The 23748-nt window shown below is 42.8% G+C and overlaps 1 protein-coding gene across 1 annotated transcript in view; it reads right to left on the bottom strand.

Annotated features, from left to right (window-relative positions):
- Positions 1-23748, bottom strand: part of aff2 (AF4/FMR2 family, member 2) — a gene marked incomplete at its 5' end in the record, with an annotated part of 172667 nt that overhangs the window by 11872 nt on the left and 137047 nt on the right. Inside the window, 11 exons of the mRNA XM_080466367.1 lie at positions 1478-1614; positions 2023-2086; positions 3587-3720; positions 3803-4064; positions 9135-9250; positions 9342-10388; positions 14610-14808; positions 15770-15985; positions 16183-16333; positions 16426-16531; positions 17072-17189. Coding sequence (XP_080322493.1) covers positions 1478-1614; positions 2023-2086; positions 3587-3720; positions 3803-4064; positions 9135-9250; positions 9342-10388; positions 14610-14808; positions 15770-15985; positions 16183-16333; positions 16426-16531; positions 17072-17189 — 2550 coding nt within the window. The remainder of the gene's footprint in view (positions 1-1477; positions 1615-2022; positions 2087-3586; positions 3721-3802; positions 4065-9134; positions 9251-9341; positions 10389-14609; positions 14809-15769; positions 15986-16182; positions 16334-16425; positions 16532-17071; positions 17190-23748) is intronic.

Here is a 23748-nt window from a genome sequence, read left to right as displayed (position 1 = left end):
GTCATAATAAGTTTAATGATGGTTTAGTAGCTTCTGTTCCATCTACATTCTGACCACCAAAGGGTTAATAAATATTAATGGGCACATTTAATACATAAATCCTAATAGAATGATCAGAGCGTCCTCTCCTGATCCGTTACGAAGAGCAGAGTTACCAGGCAGTAGTGACAGTGACAGCTTTAGCTCCAGACTGTGTAACACACAGAACGTTTCTGTGTGACCGACCGCTCCGTCAAATCAGGTATATGAAGAGTCAACAAATCCCATCTGACTGTTGGCAATTTTGTTGATTTCGGCAAACAAAATAAAAATGTTATGATTCGTTCTAAACTCTCACATCAAGGCCCACAAATTCAAACGGCAGGCCCTTAGAAGGTTTTAGCTGGTTCACGAACGTTACGTTATGCATAACACATAAAGTGAAACATTTCAGCCATTTATTTATTTTTTTTTAATTTATAAATCATGAAATTCTAAAGATTCACCCTCACAGACAGCAGTGATGCCGGTAACGCGTTAATTAGTAACATGTTACTCTCGTATGACCATTTTTTCAGTAACGAGTAATCTGACACATTACTATTACCAAACCAGTAATCAGATTAAAGTTACTTCTCCAAATCACTGTGCGTTACTACTGTAGCGTCCCACAGGACGAGTTTCTTCTCTGCAAAGCTGCTTTATTATTAAACAGAGGTCGCATAGAGCGGGTAGGACAAATAAATAAATAGACAAATAGCGCAACAATAGACTACAACCACATCATCGGGTGAATAAATACCAGTAATAGAAAAAACCTGATAATGAAAGTATGAGTCAGATATAAATACAACAAAGAATGAAGGTCAAAGGTCAGGCAGTGATCAGAACTGAGTTTTTGGCAAAACCGGTTGTTATTTTCATGTTGAGACGATGGAGGGTGTCGTCGGCAGCGGCTGAAAATAACTTGTAATCTAACCTAGTTACTTTTACAAACAAGTAATCAGTAAAGTAACTAAGTTACTTTTAAAAGGAGTAACTAGTAATCAGTAATCGGATTACATTTTCAAGGTAACTGTGGCAACACTGCTTATCAGTTTATATGACATGAGCACAAAAATAACTGACAAAACTATAAAACGTTCAACAATATTCTCATTTACTAGGACGCGGGTGTACGTGTTGATGCTTTTAGCAACTTCACACCACCAAAATATTCCCACGACTGTTTCTACTGCAAAAAACCGTCAAGAAACACTGAAAGTCTATATTGTGGAGCGATTTGCACACTAACTCAGATATAATTCTAAAAGGGAACATTATTGGAGCCAATGAGGTAAAGAACAGCAAAATAACAGTTAAAATGAAGCTAAGATAGAACTTAATTAGAATGCATCTTTACACAGTAAGCTTCCCTCGGCACACACACACCACCGTTAGGAGCCCTATCCAACTAAATGCTGTTTGTAAAGTCTAACTTTTTGCTCCGGGTCGATACCTGATGAGCTCCACGGTCTCTGAGTACATGGTGTATGGCGACTTGGCCTCCAGTGGATCTCGCTCCATGGCATTCCCGCACTCTATGAACGACAGCGCGCCGTCGGCGTAGTTCACCGCTTTACCGAACTTGTCCATCTGAAACCGAGCACAAGAAAAAAAAAAAAAAAAAAACTTACGTTCTTGTTGAATAATCACCCACTAAGACACAAATTCCCCTGATAAATCTGAGGAAGCAACAGAAGATAAATAACAAGTTAAATAAATCTCATTTCATTGTTCAGAGGGGGATCGGGATAATTCTTCTGTTGTGGCGCTACACTTGCAGACATCATCAGTCCTTGAATGCAACGTTCCCTTGGAGACAAATGGTGCAATAAATAACACAAATTACACAGCGCACTCCTTGATAGCAAATGGACTGTCATTCCGAGGAGACTTACAGCGCACATATAATCACAGCGTCACTCTACATGTTAGCTTTCTGGGTCTGTTTTGTTGTTGTTGTTGTTGTTGTTGATCGTCTGTGACGTGTTTTCTTCTTACCAAAGCGTCGGCCTTGTGCTTCAGTCTCTTCGCCTCCTGCATGTAGAAGTCCGCGCTGTGGACGCTGGAAACACCAGAGGGGGGAAAAAAAAAATACCATGAAGTCTATTCTGGCACCAGTTTAAAAAAAACTAAACAAAACAACAACAACAAAAAAAAAAAAAGAGAGAGATTTCCATAATCAGCGACTTCAAGTAGCTCGCAGTGAGCAAAGCACAGTAGCCTACTTGGGTATACACACCTCAGGCTTGGTGTAACCTTAGTATAACAACAAAACATGTTGTTTCATGAATAATGCAGATGCCTTTTGGGACAAATAAGCAAAGAAGATGCATCATCTTTCCAGGTTTGAGCATACAAGCTGTTTCTACCACCTACGACACACCGGCTAAATCTGGTAGTTTATATGGAGTTCCAGCTATTTTCTCCACCTAATCATGCCATGAACGAGTAAACGTTCAAGCAAATATTTAAAATTCAGAAGGATAATCAAGTAAATAGTAGAAAAATATAAGAAAGCAATTAGCAATGAAATCTTCAAAGCTATGGCACAAAGTAGGGCTTGTAGCACAAAATGCTAGTTTAAGGCATTAATATTTTAGATGGCGAGTTAATGACATGGTCTTCTCGTAGCTTTTTTGCCCTGTCAGCACTCATAGCGTAACAAAAACTTACGCCACTCTTCAAACATTCATTGGACGTTTGTGAAAAGTCAATCGGTCAGAGGTCGATCTGTTTCAACGCATCAGCTTCCGTACGAAAATGCAATAAACTGCAAATATTATTTTAAAACATTTCCTCAGGACTCAGTCAAAATCAGTAAGTAACTTGTGTACATTTTGTTTTTTAAAAAGCACTGAAATAACATGACTTTGAATTATCACCTTTGACCAAATATTAGATCGCAGCTAGCAGCTAGCAGCTAGCGCAGGGTTCTGCTATGTTGATGACTAAAATAAAACATATTGGCCACTTTCCAATCTTGAGCTGCAAAACATGATTTAAACTTCAAAATATGGTTAATACAGCTTATACACTTCATAGGTTTGCTATAAGTACAGACAGTATGCTAGTTACTGCGAGACATTTGAATACATTTTAGCCCTTTAGCTTTTGCAGATCATTTTAATGGTTTTGTCTGGATACCATTTTAGTTATTTTAGGCTTTTGACCCTTTTGAGTAGTTTAAACAGTTTTATCTATTTTAGGCAATTTTAGCTGTTTAACTTGTTTTTTAAGCCATTTTAACTACACTTTGAATCTTTGAGGCATCTTCACTGTTATTCCATTGTGGCCATTAGTCATGCTTTCAGCTAGTTTACCAATTTGATGTTTTAGTGTTATTATGTTGTTCCCAGTCATTTACCTTCTAAAGATGTTTTTAGCTAATGTTAATCTTTCAAGTCCTTTTTATGCAGCAAATCTTGAATTGGTGCTTTTACTTTGAATAAGCTCTTCCTTACACACTTGTATATTGACTTTCAGTAAAGAATGGGATTTCTTTTGCGATCTCTGTCACAGTTTTATGACTGACTGCATTTTTATTTAGTATATTTCCACGTACGTGTCGCTGAATGACAGTCGTGGTCTGCGAGGTTCTGTGGGGTGACTCAGCGGCTCCGACCACGCCTCCGAGTCTGAATGTCCGTTGGCATGGTAAATGTCACCGCAGTGCTTCTCGCTGTGGGAATCCACTTCCTGTAGCAGGGAGGAATAATTTTGCATCACTGTTTGAATCGTTAATAATGCGACATGGCCATTGCTTCTCAGTAGCGCTCACGTTGCCATTTCTGACGTGCGATGAAGCCTTCCCTTCCCCCCTCCTGTGTCTGTGTGATGAAGCGGAGGCTGAGGAGGAGGAGGAGGAAGAGGAGCAGGGCAGTAACCCGGTGGTGGCAGCAGGCATGGCGCCGCCCTCCTGGATGAGGGAGGAAGTGCTATCACAGGGGCGTTTACGAGGGGCGTCGTCGGAGAGCGGAGAGAGGAGGGGAGGCAGGAGCTTCTCGTCCCGCCGTCGCGACTGCTTCCTGTTTACAGAATTACTGAACAGAAACAAAATAAAGCAGTGAGGCTACTTTAACAGTGTAGTACCCCAAGATCACACCAGAGGGTGCTGTGTGGTACTCAGATGTGCTGATATTCTCATAGACACCAGAAAAAGGTACATTAACTCTCTGACACGAAGCAATGGAAATTAATTAAATCCTTTAATTCATTTAACAACAAAGTTATTGTTGCTCGGCAACAAGAAAGTATTTCTGTTACCGAATTCTACATTACATCATTTGAACCATTGTTGTTTAAATATATGGAAGTCTATTTATTGATTAATTCAATAATAGATTAATATAGATTAATTTAAATACTATCTGGGACCACTAGATGTCACTGTGTGACAACAGAATGCTGCAGTACCAGTATAAGTTTTTTTATGTAATATCAGTCTGGAAACTGCAGTAATTCAAAAATGTGGTACATGTATAGATGAAGAATGCAGTCGTGAGATTCTCCAAACTGTTGTTGCTCCTGTCATTTTGAATACTGCCACTGCATTTCCACTGGTTGTTAGCATATGTAGCTTGTAGCAGCAGTCACACTGTGCATGCAGTAAGATTTCCGACACTGAATAATTTATCTGAGCCTGTCTTTGGTTGCACGCCCATGACCATCTGTGCACCCCTCTCACTGTAAGACATGAGACCACAGATTTTATTCTCCTTGAACCCAAGCATCTTCTTTCTGCGTTGCAAAGGCGAGGCTAGCATTAAATAGCAGATCTGTGCCACTAGTTTAAGTCATAGTTTTGAAGGTGTTAACACCTTGGTGAGGTGCTCTTCTCATTACTGTATTTTCTGTACAATGAGACACTTGTTTCTAGTTGTTTGGCTGGTCATGCGGCTCCCGTTCAGAATGTATAATAAAAAGGAAATACCAGTACATACCACCTTGGACCACAAGATGTCACTGTATGATAACAGAAAGCTGCCACAGTACCACACAAAAACATCCATAGTTGTTTTTTGTCTTTTCTCATCATAGTGCTCTTTGACTTATTGTCTGATAGGTACGGTAGACTTCTTACAAACCCAGCTCCCGCTGAGCAGCAGTGTGCTACTTTTTTCCAAAAGGGTGGTCCTTCTGCCCCTCTGAACTGCTCCTCCATCCACATACCCATCGTCTGAGCCGTGAAGTTAAAGATCCCGTTTCTATGCTTCCATTAAGAGGCTGAACACACACGTAACTATTGCTGCCGCAGCTTCATTTGCCGTGTCTGAGCACTGTGTTCCTTGTAAAGTTGTTATGATTCTGCCTGCCCTGGTAGCGCCTCCATGATTATTCCCTCAGCCGCCTCATTGTAGCTCCTGTGACTCATATTGTTTGCAACACAACAGATAATATTTTTATGTTTTTCCTCTCCCTGGAAACTCTCGGGGTTTGATGCAGCGAGAAAGTTGCTGAGCTCGCAGAACAGGGCCCCGGGCACCGACATTAGTGATAATATACAAAATCACGGAGACAAAGACTAATTAGCTGCTGGAAGAATGTGTGTGTGTGTGTGTGTGTGTGTGTGTGTGTGTGTGTGTGTGTGTGTGTGCGTGCAGCATAATTGGTGTGTGTGAGCTAGTGTGTGCGACTATGCTAATTTTGCACGTGTGTGTTGGTGTGTGTGCAGGCGAGCAGGTGAGAGCACTCATGCCTCTTTTAAAGTTATAATATATGAAGAAATCCAGAGCTCCTCAGCAGAAAACCACCTCAGTATTTCTGTCTGCAGCGACTCCACTGTTACGAAGTAGATTCCTGCTTCACCTCATATCAAATGTCCCCCCCCCCCCCCCCGCTCCTGCGGCATACAAATCTACTCTGTAAATCAATCGGCCTGACTTCTCCTTTCAGAATAAATCAAAAACCCAATTGCAGAAATTCCAGTTTGACCTTATTTTATTACAGCCAGTGAAATACTGCGTGAAGTCGTAATGTCAGCGTCGCATCCAAGCAGACCAGACGGTCACATTGAGCCAGACGGCTTCAGCGACGGCTCGGAAAGCCCGATGATTGAAGCAGCGGGCATGTAATAAAGTGGTTAAGTGGGTCGCAAGAATGTTGCGGGTTCGAGTCCGTTCCTGTACCTTCCCTTTGCCCATTGATACCTGGGACCGGCTTCTCCGAACTGGACTAAATGTTAAATAAAGGTGGATAGACGGACATGAAGAAAAGACAATGTACTGCAGGTTAAATAGAGTCTCCATATAACCTGTTTTTTTTTTGTAGTTTTATGCATTGTACAGTTGAATTCTTGTCCCTAATTTATTGTCTTTCTTTGCATGTATGCCACGTTGCCAGCTTTGGGTGACTGCAGTAAGTTAGTCCAATCCCCCTGCTGTGGAGTTCATTCGGATTTGAAACTATTTCTCTACAAACCTTTCTTTACTTTCTTTGTTAACCAGTAAGATTACGGCATAAAAAATTACTGAAATAAAAAGGAACACAGTTGAGAATTAATTCAGAGCTTTTGTCTTCAGCGACAGTTCAGATTTAATCTTGAAGTCTGCTTTGTGCAGGCGTGTAAAGCCATCTGTGATGGTATTCTGTTCTGCCCTTTGCACCAAAGTGAGAGCCATGGTAACAATAGAAGACAAGCTTATCGTTACTGCAAAAATAAGGTGCACGAAATGCATGTTGCAAAAAGAATTCCGAGGCACAAGAGCACATAAAGTAAGGAAAAGGACCTGAAAATACAAAGTTAATAAACTGATCGGCTTTTGGTTTGATAGAAAAAACAAATATGTCCTACACTCAGCTGGTGTGAATTTGGGCCAAAAGGAAGAAGAAATCTCAAAGCACAAAGACTTTAACATCATCTACATAAGTGTTTTCATTGTAAACCCTAGCATTATGGCAACATTAGACAATGATATTAACAGTCCACCACATTCCTGTTTCATCCAGTGCTAATCTCTAATTTCTTACATATTTGATTGAGAAACAATTTCTCACGAGTGGCTAAAATCTTTTGTGGGTGTGGCAAATGACTTATATCTGAAACAAATGCTTTAATGCTCGGTCCAGTTGAAGCTAAACTTAATAAAAAAACCTCATCCAACTCATTAAACACAAACCCAAACCACAATCTCTCTGTGTGTAATATTAAAATCCTACAATGACCACATGTGTAATGAAGAACACGTCATAAGCACACAAGTACACTAAACTACTATTAAAAAAAAGTCAAGTAATGTTATTTTAGATGTAATGAAGCCAAAATCATCTGAACTTATTACATTATTAATGTAGCATTAAAAAAGTCCTTTGAAATTAAAGCCTAACCTATTAATAAAACATAAATAAGATTGTGAAAATGAGCATTTCAGACACATAATGGCAAACATTTTCTAAAAACTGTCCTCATGTTGTGAAAAGGAGCTCATAATTATAATCAAACTCCCCAATGTGAATTCCTTTCCAGCCCAACAACTTCTGGCCGAGTCTAACTGGACGGAAACTCAAACTTTAACGCAAACTGCTTCAATGCAAATGTGCCAGTAGGTGGCGCTCACATTTGCGTATATTAGTTGAGTGCATTTCTACTTTACAAAGAGTTGTAGTATGAAACAAGTCTTCAAAAAGCGTTTTGATAATACAATTAGCTGTGAAAGTCATCATTTCAGACAATGCACCTGAAAGGGAGTGGGGTTATGTGACAGATCGAGGAGGAGCCGGCTGACGATCACGTCCTCTGCTGAGAACAGCTCCAGAGCCACCGGTTCAGCTCTGGGTCACTCCTTCCTCTCCCCGCCACCTCTCGCTGCTGCTGCGTGCTCTTTGATAACGCTGCGACGCATAAAAACATTTCCTCTGGAGCTGTCACACTGAGACTTATTTATAACGACAGCCGGCTTAGGCGGGTTTTAATAATTCACACGGAAAGCTGAAATTCACGGTTTGTCATTCCCGTGTCTCAGTGTGAAGTGAACTCCACTGTCTGGTGGCGTCAGGAGTGCATCAACGACGTCAGGACTCCCTAAAAATACGCCGGAAAAACTTGCGTGATTATCTCCACTGATGTTTTTCCTTATCTGCGTGAGGGGAGGCCGTGTTTCGTAAAGAAGACCTGGGGAGGCCTTGTTGAGCGTCTCCCAGTTTACAGGAAGTATATTTCTGGAATTAGAGGAACTTTTTCATTCATTACCAAACATGAATGAAGCTCCTTATTTCCTCGCCTCAGCTGTCATCATCAAAGAAGCACATAACAGTGTGTTAGACACCCCATGACCTGGTTTCATCTCCTTCTCTGCATCTTTATATATGTCACAAACAAAGCAAAGAAGCCCCGCAGTAGATTCGGAAATGAGACACATGTCACTGGGAAAGTGTTTTGAGAAATGTGTTTGATCTGAGAGGGGTTTTTTCAGTTTTCAGTGAAAGTGCGAGACAGAAACTTTGGGACTGTGGGAATGCTTCTGATTACCTAAAGTTGATCCTATCTGTTTACTGGTGATTCAAAGCTTCTGCTTGGATATTGAGTTTAATTCTGTCTGTTCTACTACACTAAAGTCTAACTTTATTTAGTTTAATAAAACCATAGTTTGGGAATTTGTATATTTATTTATTTGACCATAGAACCAACTGTTGCTCCAGGAGAACATTCTCTTGTACCAAGGTGGAGGTTGCCAAGGTACCTTTTGGCAAAACTACATCTTAAATGACCCTGAGCCCCGGTTGCTTCCAGTGGATGGTGAGAACCTTACATGGTGGTTCAGGCACCACTTGTATGCAAAATGCTTTAAAACTACAAACTTGTGATAGACGGTTGGTTGATCAATCGGTTGTGAGATTGATAGATTAATTCATGCATTGAATGAATGTATTTGTGTCTCGATGAATTCATTGTTGGGTTGACTAGTTGATTGATTGATTGATTGATTGATTGATTGATTGATTGATTGCCTGCTGGCTGATTAATTAATGAATGGATTCTATAATTCAGTGATTGACTGAATGTTCAGAGCGTCAATGTGATCACTGAGGGGCTGATATGAAATGGGATCCTCTCTGTACCACGTGGGGTCTTTGTACAGTACAGTGCCACCGAGCCGGTCTGTGTGAGTGCTTACTCTGTGGCGTTGTTCTTGTGGTTGTGTATCGGTGAGATGCAGGGCGGGAGGAGCAGGCAGTCTTTGTCCAGTCGCAGCTTCTTGTTGCTGTTGACTGACGACTCTCCGTGGTCCGACTGGGAGAACAGTACAAGAAGAGGAAAAGCAGAATGGTGAGAAGCTCACCTGAGGAGAATTTCAGGAGGTCGATTGGATCCAGTTTCCCACCTTGTGTTTCCTCTTGCTCTTGCTGGTGTGTTTCTCTGTTGAAGCCGCCACGTTTGCAGCCCCCTGTTTTCTGTGTTTCCCTCCGTTCTCTCCTCTCTCCGTCCTCCCGGCCAGCCTGGGATTACTCTGCTCTTGCACAGGGGGATTTTCCAGGACCCCCAGACCTTGGCAGATCTTCTCCCGCTCTCTCAATGCCGTCCTCTCCCTCTCCCCAATCCCAAATCTCTCCTTGTCCTCTCGATCCGTCTGCCTGTCTCTCTCCGCTAATCTGTCTCTGTCACCTTGTCTCTCTCTGTCCTGGGCTAATCGCTCGTTTTCCTCCTCCTGTCTCTCTCCTTTCGTCAGCTTCTGTCTCTCTCTCAGTCCAGGCCACTCTCTCTCCTCTTGTTTCTGTCTGTCTCTGTCTGCCACTGATATCCTCTCCTCCGGTCGGTCCCTGTCTCTCCCTTCTGCCCCGTCTCTTTCAGGAATCCCCATCCTGGGTCTCTCCCCTGTCCCCTGTCCAGGCACCCTATTCAGTAAACCCAGATCAATTTTCACCCATAAACTCTGCAGCTCGTTGTATTCTCTGAGGGGGGAGACGGGCACGTCGCGTCCAATATTGGAAGGTGGTGACATGGACTCCAGGTCCTTGGTCTGCCCCCCTAACCCTCCAGGATCCGGAACAGAAGTACCGAATGAACCACTGATGTTGCTAATGCTCAGAGTGTTACAGCCGCTGGCGCTACTGTTACTACCGCTGCTACCATTGGTGGACAACACGCTGCTGCCATCTTTGACTCGGAGACCCTTCCCTCCGAACGGTGCCGGACCCCCCGCAGTGCCGGCCGGGCCGAGGCACGGGAGGAGAGCCGTGTGCACGTGCGCGTTGGACAGAGTCTGCGTGTTGATGGCGGGGCGCGCCGTCTGAGTTGGCAGTGCGGGGACTTTACCGGCCTCCTCCGTATCGGAAGGGCAGTCTGATGAGGAGGAGGACGAGTCCGTCTCGATGAACTCTCGGGACTTGGGTGTGATTCTCGTGCTGGGACCTCTGTGTTTCCTCTTGTCCTGGGATGATTAAATATATGACACAAGAAAGGAGATGCATCAACGGGTGAGGAAGAATCTGGTGGAAAAGGCTGTTAAGAGACATATGTGGAGAGCCCCACCAGAAATAAAAGAAGCCATTTCTTGTGTTGAGAAGCTCTAAGTCACACGTCATCTATTAATGCCCTTTAAAACTCCTGCCAAAGACAAACATGCTAATCAAAGGCAAAGCATATACAGCGTACTACTGGATGTGATAATATCATGCAAATTAGGCAGCACAAGTTGCCAGCTTGTTCTGCTAATCTGTGAAGTGAAATGAAACATGTTTGACTGACTAATTTTGAATGTCAGTGAGATTCACTGTGCACAAGTCACACAGTGCAGCGCAGGCAGCCTGTTCCTCACATGCAAATTAAAAGATGCAGCACACATTTTACACTCCCAAAGTCTTTCTGAGACACTGTTGTACCATTCTAAAGGAATAAAAAAAAAAAAAATGGTTTAATCATTCTGTGGATCAGAGTGCCAACTGAATTTACATGCTCTTGAATGGCAGCGGTGATATTCAGCTGCGTATTATCTCTGAAAACGGTTTGAAATGAGCTGTCAGGTCATGTTATTTCTCTCTGATGATTGCCATCTTTACCTCTGCAAAACAAATCCAACAATAAACAGCGTGTTGCTCTATCTCCTGAACTGTGTGGAGCTCAGCCAAAGTCCAGTTACCTGATCCAGTAATAACTGAGCATTTCATTGAACTGCAGCATGGCTCTAAACTAGTCTTTACCAACTGGGCACAGATATCACTGTATTTTACTGTTTAACAAGGTTATGTCATTTCTAAAACAGCAGGACTCGGGATGATGAATTCATAGTATTTTCAGCTGTGTACTGACAGAAACTTGGCCTGTGACACACCCTCAAACTAACGCGACAGAAAAGGTTGATTCTCCGCTCTCCAACAAAACTTAAATCACATTCAAATGTCACGGTGCCTTCGTCAAGACGTGCACCTTGTTGGTTATTGTTGGTTGAAAAGGTTGTGATTTGGTTCAATGATGTAAATGTTGACCTTTGTCTCCACAGAGAACCAATGTCTTGGCCATCATTGATCCGTCCAACCACCCTGTCCTCCTCTAAACACAGACTTACAATCCATCCATTCATTCATGGAGACCAAAAGAACCAAGGCCACCTGTTCATACGAAGGGGAGCCACAGGTTTTCACGAGCGAACCCAGATCTAATCTTTCCAGCAGGTCCAAGGCTTCGACCTTATCGGCTGTGCTCCCAACACAAAACGATCAATACTGCAATTCTCAAGTCACCTAAACTGATTCCTTTCATTACAGAGAAACAGGAACATATTGGACACTCGCAGTCACAATGCACACACACGGTACCATTCATCCATCACTGTGTAGGTTCTCCTATGAAAAACGGCAGACACAGTCGATAGTCATTAACAGGATCATTTGAGCGGGTTTGAGTGTCTGACTGACGGTGAGAAGACTGACTTCTATAGCCTGCCAGTTGGAGAACTTGTCCACCAGCCAACACAATCCTGGTCCTCCATCTTTTTTTTTCTCCGAGGTGTTCTTCTGGTTTGAGCCCCGTAATTCCTCATTTGTTCTGATCAATCATCCTCAGCTGAAACTATGAGAAGCAATGAGCAGCACTGGCAGGTCTGTGCAACATCAACAACCGGCGAGCTACTGCAGAGGCAGAGGACACAGCCATTGTTCCCGGTCTTTAACAAAAAAAAAAAAACCCACTCGCTTGGCAGCCCGATACTTTTGGACTCTTTCCATCACATGCAGCCATCTGCAAAATCCCTTCTCCTTCAACTCGTGTTCCTGTGGAAATCAGGAGAATAAAATACAGAAAGAAAAAAGGGGGAAAACCTGTCCCTTGTGTTGTGCTCACTCAAACTGCCCGGGAAAGCTTTTTTTTCTTCTCTTTTTCCTCGTGTTTTCTGGAAAGTTCACCTCTTCTTAGTGTTGACATTAGTGCTCCTGCCAGCTGTTCTGCACAGCTAAAGCTGGCGGAGGATCAAACAACGCGGCGGCACTCGCGGCAGCGGCTGCAGATGTTTGCGCTCATCTTGTTTTCAGGTAATTTCGGCGAGGTTGCTTCCTTGAGCAAAAACATTTCGAGTTTCCAGCTCGAGTCTCTGTATGTATACAAACAGCATGTGTAATAGGAGCGCCCTCAGAAAGTAACCTGCAAAGCAGGGGACTGATATTCCCAGTGCTTGATTGATTCATAGGTTCATACCTTGTGGAGGGGCAAATTGCTTTTATTGTGTTTACCTGAAGCCAATTACTGTTGAAAAGGGCATGAAAGCCTCAAAACACGAGCCAGCGACTCATGAATTACAAGTTGTGTGGTTAAAGTTTGGAGTTGAGGAGGCGGCAGATGTCGGGGTCCGACGCGTCACGTCGGGTTACTTCCTCTCGTTTTGGCCTGCGACTGACAAGCTGCCGATTTGCTATTTATCGCCGTTTTCCTTGTTTTAGCTCGGCTGACAGCTGCCCACTAATGCCTTCCGTGTTAATTTGCCTCAGCGGCCCAGATTCCAGAGAGCAAATTTCCTCCGACTGGCGGCAGAAGAGCGGAGAGGAAATTTGTTTTTCGGCGCGAGCGAAGATAAGGACGAGAGGGACGAAGATCAACAGAAATCCAAGACGGAAAAACTCAAAAAAAAAAAAAACAACTGTGTGAGCTGATTGCTTTTGTGCTGCCTCACTTTTCAGCTTCACCTTAGTGGAAATGTTTCTTAGTTATTTTGTCATTATATATTGGATTCAAAAAAAAAAAAAAAAAAGCATTTATAAGCTTTGTTTTTCCAACTGAACTTTAATCAGACTTGATGAGAAGTTTATGCTCACAATTTATGCTCATTATTTCCACTGTTCTAATAGTTAAGATATTATTTATTTTAAATCCTTTCTTGGATTTGTAACTCAGTCTAACCCTTCAGAGTGGTGCTCTTCTAAGCTAAGATGCTGCTAACACAAAAATATAGGCTGTTATTTTTCACTTTAAGGGAATCAAATGAAATACACCACATATCTATGTGATCTAAAAATATCTTAATACTTTACAGCTTATGTTCCATTTACACATGATAAAATAAGCTGAAAAGCATTATATGGACCAAAAGCAAGACTTTACATCTTCAAATGCATTACTTTTAGTCTTTATTATTGTCAATGGAGAATTATTAGTTTGGAAGAAACAGGAAGCCATGAATAGTTACACTGTTCTTTCTGTTGCCTCAATTTCTTTGTTTGTTCTTTCCTTCAAAAACCTTGTTTACAGTTTAAAAAAGAAACAAACAGTTAATCACACAATTTCAGTGAATTAATCATGATTAACTGAGCTTTTCTTTAATATTTAAGTTAGTTCAATTTTGAAACTTGCACAGTGCGTGGAAACATCCTTTGCCACAGTCTTTTGCAAGATGTATATCGAGATGTTGATGTTGGAGTTAACAATCACTTGATAAGTATTGCCAGGGAATGGAAAGCATGGAGGAATAACCATTGTTGAGGTTTAGTACCTTGTTGATCAGATCATTCGTTCCTGCAGTTCTTTTGGTTGGTAAGAAACTTTTGGTGGCTGCAGCAGTCAGACTGTAAGATAGTGTGGTAGTACACCAGACCCATTATACTCTTGAGACCACATTTTCAAGATCTTGGCCTTGGCTTGGTGACCCTACGTCTACTTGTCTCTAAGATGTACTAACTTAAGGTTCAGTCACATGTATTTGTCTTTTGAGACATCCCAAAACCATTCTGATTTCAGAGCTTGTTTGTTTCAGGGGAAAGTCCGATTCATTTGGGCTGGTGTGAAAGCTCTGTCGATTAAAGAAGTGAACTCTGGTCCACTTGAAAATGTGGATCTCGGTTCACTTGCAAGTGAACTGAAGTCCGGTGTGCTGATGGTGTGACGGTGGGGACGATCAGCAGACTTTCCAGCGGACGAAGCGAGAGGACGCGATGTAAAGGCGCAGTGCATTCTGGGTCGTAAACAAAGACTATCCTCATGTGAAAGTGTTTTGAGGAGTCGTGCTACAAGGAGAAGGGATCATTTCAGAGCACGTGGAAAAAGTCTTAAATACAGTGTGTGCAGGAGTCCACCTACTCTCTCGATGCGTGAAACTGTCCTGCGGAGAGTCAGGGCTGCACCCCAGCTGTCAAAACACGCACACACGCACACACGATCAAAAACCAACCTGGTTGGCGCTGCCAGCTGGTGCGGGTGTCGGGGTTTGCTGCGGCGCTGCTGGTGGCGTGACTGTGTTTGAGCTGGCGGCCCCACGAGGTTCCTTCCTCGGGGCAGTTTTCCCACCGGGGGGCTTGCTCCTTGGCCTCGGGGGGTTCTGGTGCTCCAGGGACGGCGGGGGCAACAGGTCCTTGTCCCTGGCCGCGGGGCTGGTGGGAGGAAGCGAGCACACCATTCAGACGCGCACTTTGAGCAAGGCACAGACGGTCGCGCTAAAGCAAACGCAGGAGGACGATAATGTTTTTCCTGGGCTCGCTCCGGGGGGCCAATGTGTGTTCAAATGAAAAAAAATATATATAAGACAGCATGAAATAATTGAAAGCAGCATGCGTTCGGCTGAACTTGTTTGGAAGTGGGGAGCCTGAAATGGAATGAAGGGAGAGGAAGGAGTGATTGAGGGGGAAGAACAAGAAAGAAGAGGAAACTAGGAAGTCTGTGCTTTTCTCTCCTTTTTTTTTTCTAATTAGCCCAGCGTCAAGCTGAGCTCAGAGCTCGACATGGTTCCTATTCAGTCGGAGCATTTTTCAACACAGTGACAAAAAAAACCCCATGGAAGCCCCCCGTCAGCTCCACATAGACACTGAGTCAGAGTGTTGGGAGCCAATATGATACTTTCAATAAATCTGATCTTTCATTAGGTGTAATATCTCCGACAGATCAGACTGATTTGAGACTGCGTCAACGCCACACAGCCGCTATTTATCAGCAGGCATGACCTTCTCTCAATACGCAACAGCAAACTAAATAAATGTGTGTAGAATTGTTTTTGTGAGGCAATTTAAAATTCTGGTCATTTTGACTTCAGTGAGTTTTTTTTTTTTGGCATTTAAAACTCTGCTATTGCACTTTTGCCTTTTTTTTAGCTACGAAAAAAAAAAGTGTGTAAATGCAGTAAAACCATAAAACGTTTATTAGCGTGATATTTTGTAAAAGCTGTAGGGAGCTACTGGAACGGGCCAAAGAGCCACATGTGGCTCCAGAGTGCTGGTCTAACCTGTTAGCTGAGCACTGCTGCTAATCTTTCTGTGTGAAATGAAGCTGATGAATCAACCGGTGTTTGCACAGGAACTTTCTCCCCCCTTGTCTCTGCTGTGCTCCCTCTGTCCTCACCTGTGCTGGTTCCCTCGGCTCCATGTCTGGCTCTGATTATCCTCAGCGCTGTTCGACCTTTCCGTCCGTTTGGGCTGCTTCTTCCCGGTTGTGTTCCTCCTCGGGGCCGTGACCTCTGGTCCTGACAACAGGCCTGGCGACAGCCTCATCTTGGACCTCTGGCCCTCCCCGGAGGCCTTCTGGCTAAGCTTGGCCTTGGCCTTCTCTCTGCCGGAGCTGCAGGCAGCAGAAGCAAAAAAAAAAACAAAAACAAAAAAAAATGAGCGAAAGATTCATCTTTTTTTCCCTTCCTCCGAGACAAGTTGTTGTCAGCTGCAGCCCACAGTTTGTTTATCCATCTGTCACTGTCCCGTTCATTCATTTATTCAGCAGATGTCATCAGAAGGGTTACTTTGGCAGATTTCCTCACTCACCAGAAGGCTGCTCTCGTGTCCTTGTGCTCCACGGCGGGTGCAGCTGGAACCGGGGTGCTGCTGGACGCTCCGGGCTTGGTCTTGGCGGCCGTCCCCGCTCCTGGGGCTCCGTCACCTGGGGAGAACGTCCGCGCACCCTGGCTGATGGAGCCTGGGCAGGGTGTTTGATCGGGGTCAGTGCGCCTCGACACGCTCAATTAGACGTCTCTAATCCACTCGGCATGTCCTTTTGTATCTACTCACCTGTGCCATGGTGGTCCTGCTGTGGGGGGACCAGGGGTTTGCTTTGGGCTTGGACTTTATTCAACCAGCTGTCCAGCTGCCACTTGTTGGTCGATGGGGGCTCCGGCTACACGAACAAGGAAAACAACACGGTCAATGTTTCTGGATTGTAGCACCGTAACAAATTTTAATTGGGTCGTAAACCTTTGAAAATCTCAAAAAAAAAAAAGAAGACACTGTGTCAGAACTGTAAAATCTTTCTGGGACATTTAAAAATAAGTTTTGTATTATTGTGACATATCTGTTACTGTCTCCTCCCTCCCTCCCTACGCCTGCTCAGCTCATAAAACCAGGCATGCCATTAAAATAATGTGATAAATAACGTTATAATTCGCTTTTCTGCAGTTGGAGTTTTACGACTTTCTGCGGGTGGAGACCGTTTACCGTACAGACAGTTCAGCTCGCGCTGAACAGTGGTGAATAAAAAAAGGCAGTGAAGCACATCTGTCTCTTTACAAAAAGGTAAACAAAATAGGAAACACTGACACATCATTACTTTTATTTGCTGGATGATTGTAAAATGAGATTCTCAAGCCCTGAAAGCAAACGCGAGCATTGTGATTAGGTACATATCCCTCCACACACATGCGGAGAACAGTCAGCCCACCTCAGGAGTGTTTGTGCGGGAGGCCTGATTATACTCGCTGTCACTGGAACTGCTCTCGGACTCGTCGGTGTCAGACTCCGAGCTGCTCTCTGATTCACTGCTGCTCCCTGATGCGCCGCTGGAGAGAAACAACATGTCACACTTTATAGAGACCATTTCCACAGACGCCACCAAAATAAACCCATGGACACTGTCACTGTAAACAGGGCCGGATAGGAGAGTTTCACCTCTCTGCAGACTACAGAGCAATGTCCACACTGACTTTTCTTATTTATAAATGACTTTTTTTTGTGTGTTTGTTTTTAAAGACGCAAAACACAAGTAGTCATTCAGCACAATCAGAATCCAAAATCAGACTTCCTGAAGACGACGGTCTGGTTTAGTTTCATCCTCCAGTGATTTCAAGTGACTGACAGATACATTAAAATAATTCATGTTTGCAAATAAATACACATGTAATTAAGCTAAAAAGAACAGGAAACCTGTACAGGAGGAGGCTCACACACAAAAGCAACTGTACTAGTTAGTCACCGTTAGTGCTTTAGGTAGTCACATTCACCCATTCACACGCACAGTTTAAAATCAGGATCCACAATTAGATCGGTCTTGTATACAGACGACGTTCTGCTTTATTTTAATTGACTTTTCAATTAAATGCAACTAAAAGTGCTGACAAGAGAGGAAAATATATAAACACTTCATGCAGTCCTTAAACATACACACTTATATATACATTTAAAGATATGCAAAGAGGCCAATAAAACATAAACTAGAATAAATACAAGTTGTCAAATTCAACAAAGGTCTAAACCAGCAGCCTCAGAAGTCCTGAGAAAACAGTCTTTACTTTGCAGACCGCGTGATGACATGTCCAGCGGACTATCACAGATGCTATAAAAAGAAAAAAAACGTATTACTATTTTTTTTAAAAGTCGGGAATAATGTAAAGTGACTCAACAGCGTGGGAAATAATCTGATATACATTCAGGATTCCACCAAAGTTATTTCCCAAGGCCTAAACAGTCTCAATATAACGTAAAAGGTCATATTATGAATGCAATATTTCAACTAAGCACAAAGTGAACAGATAAAAACAGAGTAAGACCAACCTCGCGCTTCCCATTTAGAGCCACTTATGTCTTTTCACGGGTTTTCAAATTTCTGCACTTCAGCAGAACCTTTCTGTTCACTCTAATGGCGTTCACATTGAAACGCAGACATCTAAACAGCCCGAACACATGAAATTCTCAGGTTTTATGAGGCACACTGAATAGTTTCTGAAGGTTTTATTCACTCCTAAAGATCGTGGGTACCATGGTCCATCTGCACCTACTGGAGCTAGAAGGTAAGAGTTAAAGTGAAGACAGGTGTGGGTGACTGTGACCGGAACAAAGCTGGTGTGACAGGCGACGAAGCCCACAGAAGAGAATACACTTCAGGTGGCAGATAGAGATACAGAATCTTAAGAAGTGGTTTATTTACTGAAAAAAAAAACAAGTGTGTGAGTCTTTTTGAGCCGAGAGTGTAAAATCTGTGTACCCAACATAATCGATGGGTTTATTAGCAGAGAAAAGAACAATTCTGTAACAGAGAAAAAACAAGCCTTTGAACATATCAAAGGATGTGAATCTCTTCACGACATTTAGCCCGACTGTCTGAACCGACTTGTTCCGAGTGGAGTTGTGTCGAAGGCACGTTTCCCTGACAGCCCTTCATCGAGACCCCGCGGTCTTTCCTGACTCGCCCTTGTCAGTTGGCCTCAATCAGTGTCGGGGTTATTTCAGGCTACCTGCTGGGTCATAGCTTTCTCTCACCCCCCACTTTCCTTTGTTCTCTGGCTTTGATGTCAAGATTGTAGCTGGAGTTTGAATGAGTCCAGCCGGGGAACCAAGATTTTCATTTGTCATTGCCACAAAAGCGATGAGAGCGGCGCCGAGCCTGAATGACGACGTATTTATGGCGACTGTTTAGCACTCGCTGAGCCTTACTATCTAATCTGATGCTAATTTATGCTAGCTCAGTGTTTACTTCCTCGATAGCTGGCACCACCACGACACTCATGCTTCGAGAGTCACAAAGTGTCTGGGATTGAGGGGATTGTTATTCCCTGTTAACAAAGCTATACAATAATTCATACTCTCCTCCTACCGCTGCTGTTAGCAACATTACATCAAGCTCTCTCAACTGAATTAATCCTCGTTGTTCCGGATTTTTATCTTTATTCCATCAGTTTTACGAAGGGTAAAATAAACACGGAAGTCAACTACCTTCACGAAATCACTAAATGAGAATCTGATGAAGCAGCTAATAATGAAGGCATAAACAGTGTTTGAACCTGTTCAATTCTGTCGTCCTCGCTGATCCTTCTGCCGGCCTTCTGCTCATCCATCCTTCTACACAGCTTTTAAATGGCCTCCTGGAGGCCACACACACACACACACACACACACACACACACACACACACACACACACACACACACACACACACACACACACACACACACACACACACACACACACACACACACACACACACACACACACACACACACACACGAAAGTTTGTCTTGACGTACGCACACGCACAAGCGTGCCTGCACGCACAGAAGTGGCAATCATGTGTAGTTTGTGTGTGTGTGTGTGTGTGTGTGTGTGTGTGTGTGTGTGTGTGTGTGTGTGTTGCCCGAGGAACGGTTGATGGATTTGCTGCTTGACTGCTCACACAGATTGGTGCCTGCTGCGATGGCAGCCTTGAACTGAAATTACACACACACACACACACACACACACACACACACACACACACACACACACACACACACACACACACACACACACACACACACACACACACACACACACACACACACACACACACACACACACACTATATGAACGCAGTCTCCATTGTCTTTCTTCTGCTATCATGATTCATTTCTCCTGCCTGCTCTTCTTACCTCTCTAACAATTTCAATCACATTTCCAGCTCAGTTTGTTTGATTAGCATCCCGGCTGAACCCGTATATTCTCACGAATCAGTTAAAACTATTGTACACGTGACCATGCACTCACCTCATTTCATGCAATGTGTTCTTTTTTAAGAGACTATTAAGGATTAATTCAGGAAAGCCAGTGAGCTTGATTCGGGAGAAAACAAAGCGTGACTCCCAATTAAGTACATAAATCACTTTTTGTTCTTGAGTTGAGTGTCGCTGCTTGTTGAGGTTGTCGAGTTTGTTTCTTCTTCCAAAGCACATCAAGGAGAAGCAGTAAGGTCCAGGATGTCTGGGATTCTTTATAATGAAGCTGGCTTTATTGTATTAGTCCAGTGGGAAGGTCTCTGACATGAGGAAGTTGTGCTTCTTTATGATGCAAACAGAACCCCGATTTATACTGTACACACTATTCCAAAAAGTGAGTATTTTTCTCTCTTTCTTGTAGGTTTTTCAGTTTCTATTCATCAAACACCCCTGGTGTCTTTTTAAGAAATAGACACCAATGAACCAATTGGGACAAATCCAAGAAGGGGAGCCTGCAACATTTGTGATCTGACGCAGTCATGCGCATCAGTTTTATACTGGGTCACAAAGAAAGAATAAACTTATTCGACATGTTTTTATGTAGTTCAGTCTTCTGGGGATTTCATTTGAAGAAACCTGCCACTTCCCGTCACGTATTCAATGAGTCCGCGAGCTATCCCTTCTTAAAATATCACCCAAAAAATTTTTCACTGTGACATGAGCGTAATGGTATATTACATTTTTGTAGTAACTCCACCAACAAGTCAAACATTTTAACTTTATTATGTAATAACACCGACTTTTTATAATAAACAGCCTGAAGACAATAAGTAATAGATTTTCTCTCATTCTGTGATCGATAGATATTAAGGTGGTCTTAGAAAACGTGGTACTTCAATCTCCTTAATGAAAATGGACCTATGTGTTGAATTATATGAAAACCGTCTCAACGGATTATTTCCATTCATAGAAATGTATTCCAATTTTATCTTCCTTTATTCTTTCCTGTTTTCATGTATCTGCAGTCTCGTGGACACGCATGCACACAAAACAGAAGAAACAGAAAAGTATCGATCCCTTTGGGGAAACGACTTCTCCGTATTTAAACACTATATTCATAGTTCACATAAACTCCACATGGAACAGATATTCCTTATCTGTTTATTTCACCACATATAGCACCATTACGTTAGAGAAAAGAAATAGATTGATGCTATCACTTCAAATCAGGTACATTTCCCCGTGTCTACCATTACATTCAGCTTTTTTCTGTGAGGCACGAGGTTCTGAATCTCCTTTCATTTGCATTATTTCTCAACATCCAGTTTGCTGTGACAGTTATGTACATGCTTTTATTGCCGTAGCTGCTGAAATGTCTATCAGATAAGCTTTATTATGCCTGGAGGACGTTTTATTGATGAGGCTGAATGCACTAAGGCTGTATATCACCTACAGTGAAGACAACAATCAATACAAGCATCTGTGTTTTAAATGCGCATCATTCTAATTATACTCAACATGAGAAGACACGATCGCTAATGCAATGAAATCACAGAGATAATAGACTCTTAATTGTAACGCTTCCATAATGTGACTATATTACATACGGTCCTGAATGTGCATTTACATGGACTCTAATGGAATTGTATCCATCCCCGCTCACAACTCAAATTCACACTTAAGGGTCATTTTTCTTTTCACCAATTTGCCCCTGTGTGTGTAATTCTGGAAAATAACCAAGCACACAAAATGAGAACATGCAAACTTACAGAAAAGCCCGGAATAAAACGTAAATAAACCATTAACCACGACACTAACAGGAGCACTTCTCTGAACCAAGTTAATATGCTGACAAACATTTCTTCATTAACATTTGGAATTTAGCTGCTAAACAGCAGAGTACTGAGTCGTTATTGACATTTATTCCTGCGTAAGGCCCCGCTGACTTGTTCTGAAGGTGGCGATTCTCTGATCTCCTTTAGCTTAAAATCTGTGGTCTTAAGTCGTACAGTGAGGGGGGGTTTGCAGATGGCTGATGTCAAAAGGTCATAAAGGTAACCGTTTGATGCAGCTTCAAATACCTTTAAACATGATGTGGTATTCATATAATTTGCTGAAGACTGCAATTATGAAGACAGTCCAACGGTGCGTGTTGCTTGCATTGAGTCCATTCATGATGAGGACATCGTCGCAGCAACGGCGTGATGAAGCAACACAGATAAGACGTGTCCCGCTTCTGGACGATCACACACAGTTGCAGTTTTTACAGGGAACAGCCTGTTTCTGCACGGATTACTGGAAAAACGGAGGTAGAGATGCCAGACAGATGGTGATAGCAGACATTTTCTAGACTTGTATCTGGGTCTATTTTTTTTTTTTCTTCTTTAAGTCCCTTGTTGCCTTTAAAGGGTCTTTTGATGTGTAACTAAAGAGAAGCACAAGTCCTGTGGGTGAGTCGGCAGTAGAGGAGGCTCATTAGTATTATTGATTCCATTCCAAGAGATCCAGACTGCGGAGCAGCTACAGTGTGTCCCTCTTTATTCATCTGACAAATGGACGACTTTTTTTGAATGGACAAACGTGGCCAAAACCTAATCCAGGCTTGTGATGTAGTAAACAGGCAGGTTGGTACATCAGTGATTACTCCACACGTCTTCACTTTTTCTTTGGTTTTTATTGATTACTTTTATCTGCTCAGTTACATTTTGTACAGTGACAAACTCAGGCTGTGTAAACAGTAATCCAGAAGTCTCTGTTCCAGACCTGTGCAGGCTGCGGTCATTAAAGACTGCAGTGGTGTATACACAGACAGCAGAACATCTCTGGGTCGGTTCTCGTGTTAACATATGGATATTTTCATACAAACGTGTTTTCAAGGTTAAACGTTGTCAAGCTATTTAGTTTTTTTTCCTGCCAGCTCACGTAACGTCTGTGATCAGTGATTCTAGCACGGCTGTATGCGTCACAACACACCCGTATTCCTGGGCATGTAATTGGACACCAGCCTCCTTGTCTTTAATAGATAAATAGACCTTGAAAGGGGTTGAAATACAGCTTCCATTAACCGACTGACAATATAAAGAATCCATGTTGATCTAAAACTTGAAATAACTTGAAATAACCAACTAAAAGCATTTCACGTAACAAAACAAACAAAACGAAGTCAGCAGTTGATCAAAGATCAGATTGTCTTTGTGTCACGACTCTTTTAGAACAAGTTTTCATCCAGACATGTCCTCCCCTCGCCGGGGCGGCACCACATCCACGCTGTGAGACAAGCAGGGAATCAAGCTGAGAGGACGATAGGGTTTGTTTTCACTCGTCATGAGTGACGAATCAGAGGATTTCTTATAGTTGTAGACAAAAGAAGGATCTCAGCTTATGTTTCATTCGCCGTCTTGTTATTCGATGTTTGGAGAAGTCACTCCCGTGGGCATTCAATAAATACAACCGTAGTCTTTTTTTTTTTTTTTATGGCGTTCAATATCAGCCCTTCATTTGCCAACAGATAAAACTGACTGCTCGCATGAGGCGAGTTTGTTTCCCTCCCTGATCCGTTTGTCGTTTCTAAACAGCAACCGAGTGAATTTAAAGGGAAGCGTGAAAGTCTTTTCCTTTTAAACTCTCACTGGGATTTACAGTCGAGTGCTCTCCAG

This window comes from Lipophrys pholis, assembly GCF_963383615.2.
Source record: "Lipophrys pholis genome assembly, chromosome: 6".
NCBI classification, from domain to species: Eukaryota; Metazoa; Chordata; class Actinopteri; order Blenniiformes; family Blenniidae; genus Lipophrys; species Lipophrys pholis.
The sequence above is the reverse complement of the archived record's forward strand: the minus strand, read 5'-3'. Positions and strand labels throughout refer to the sequence as shown.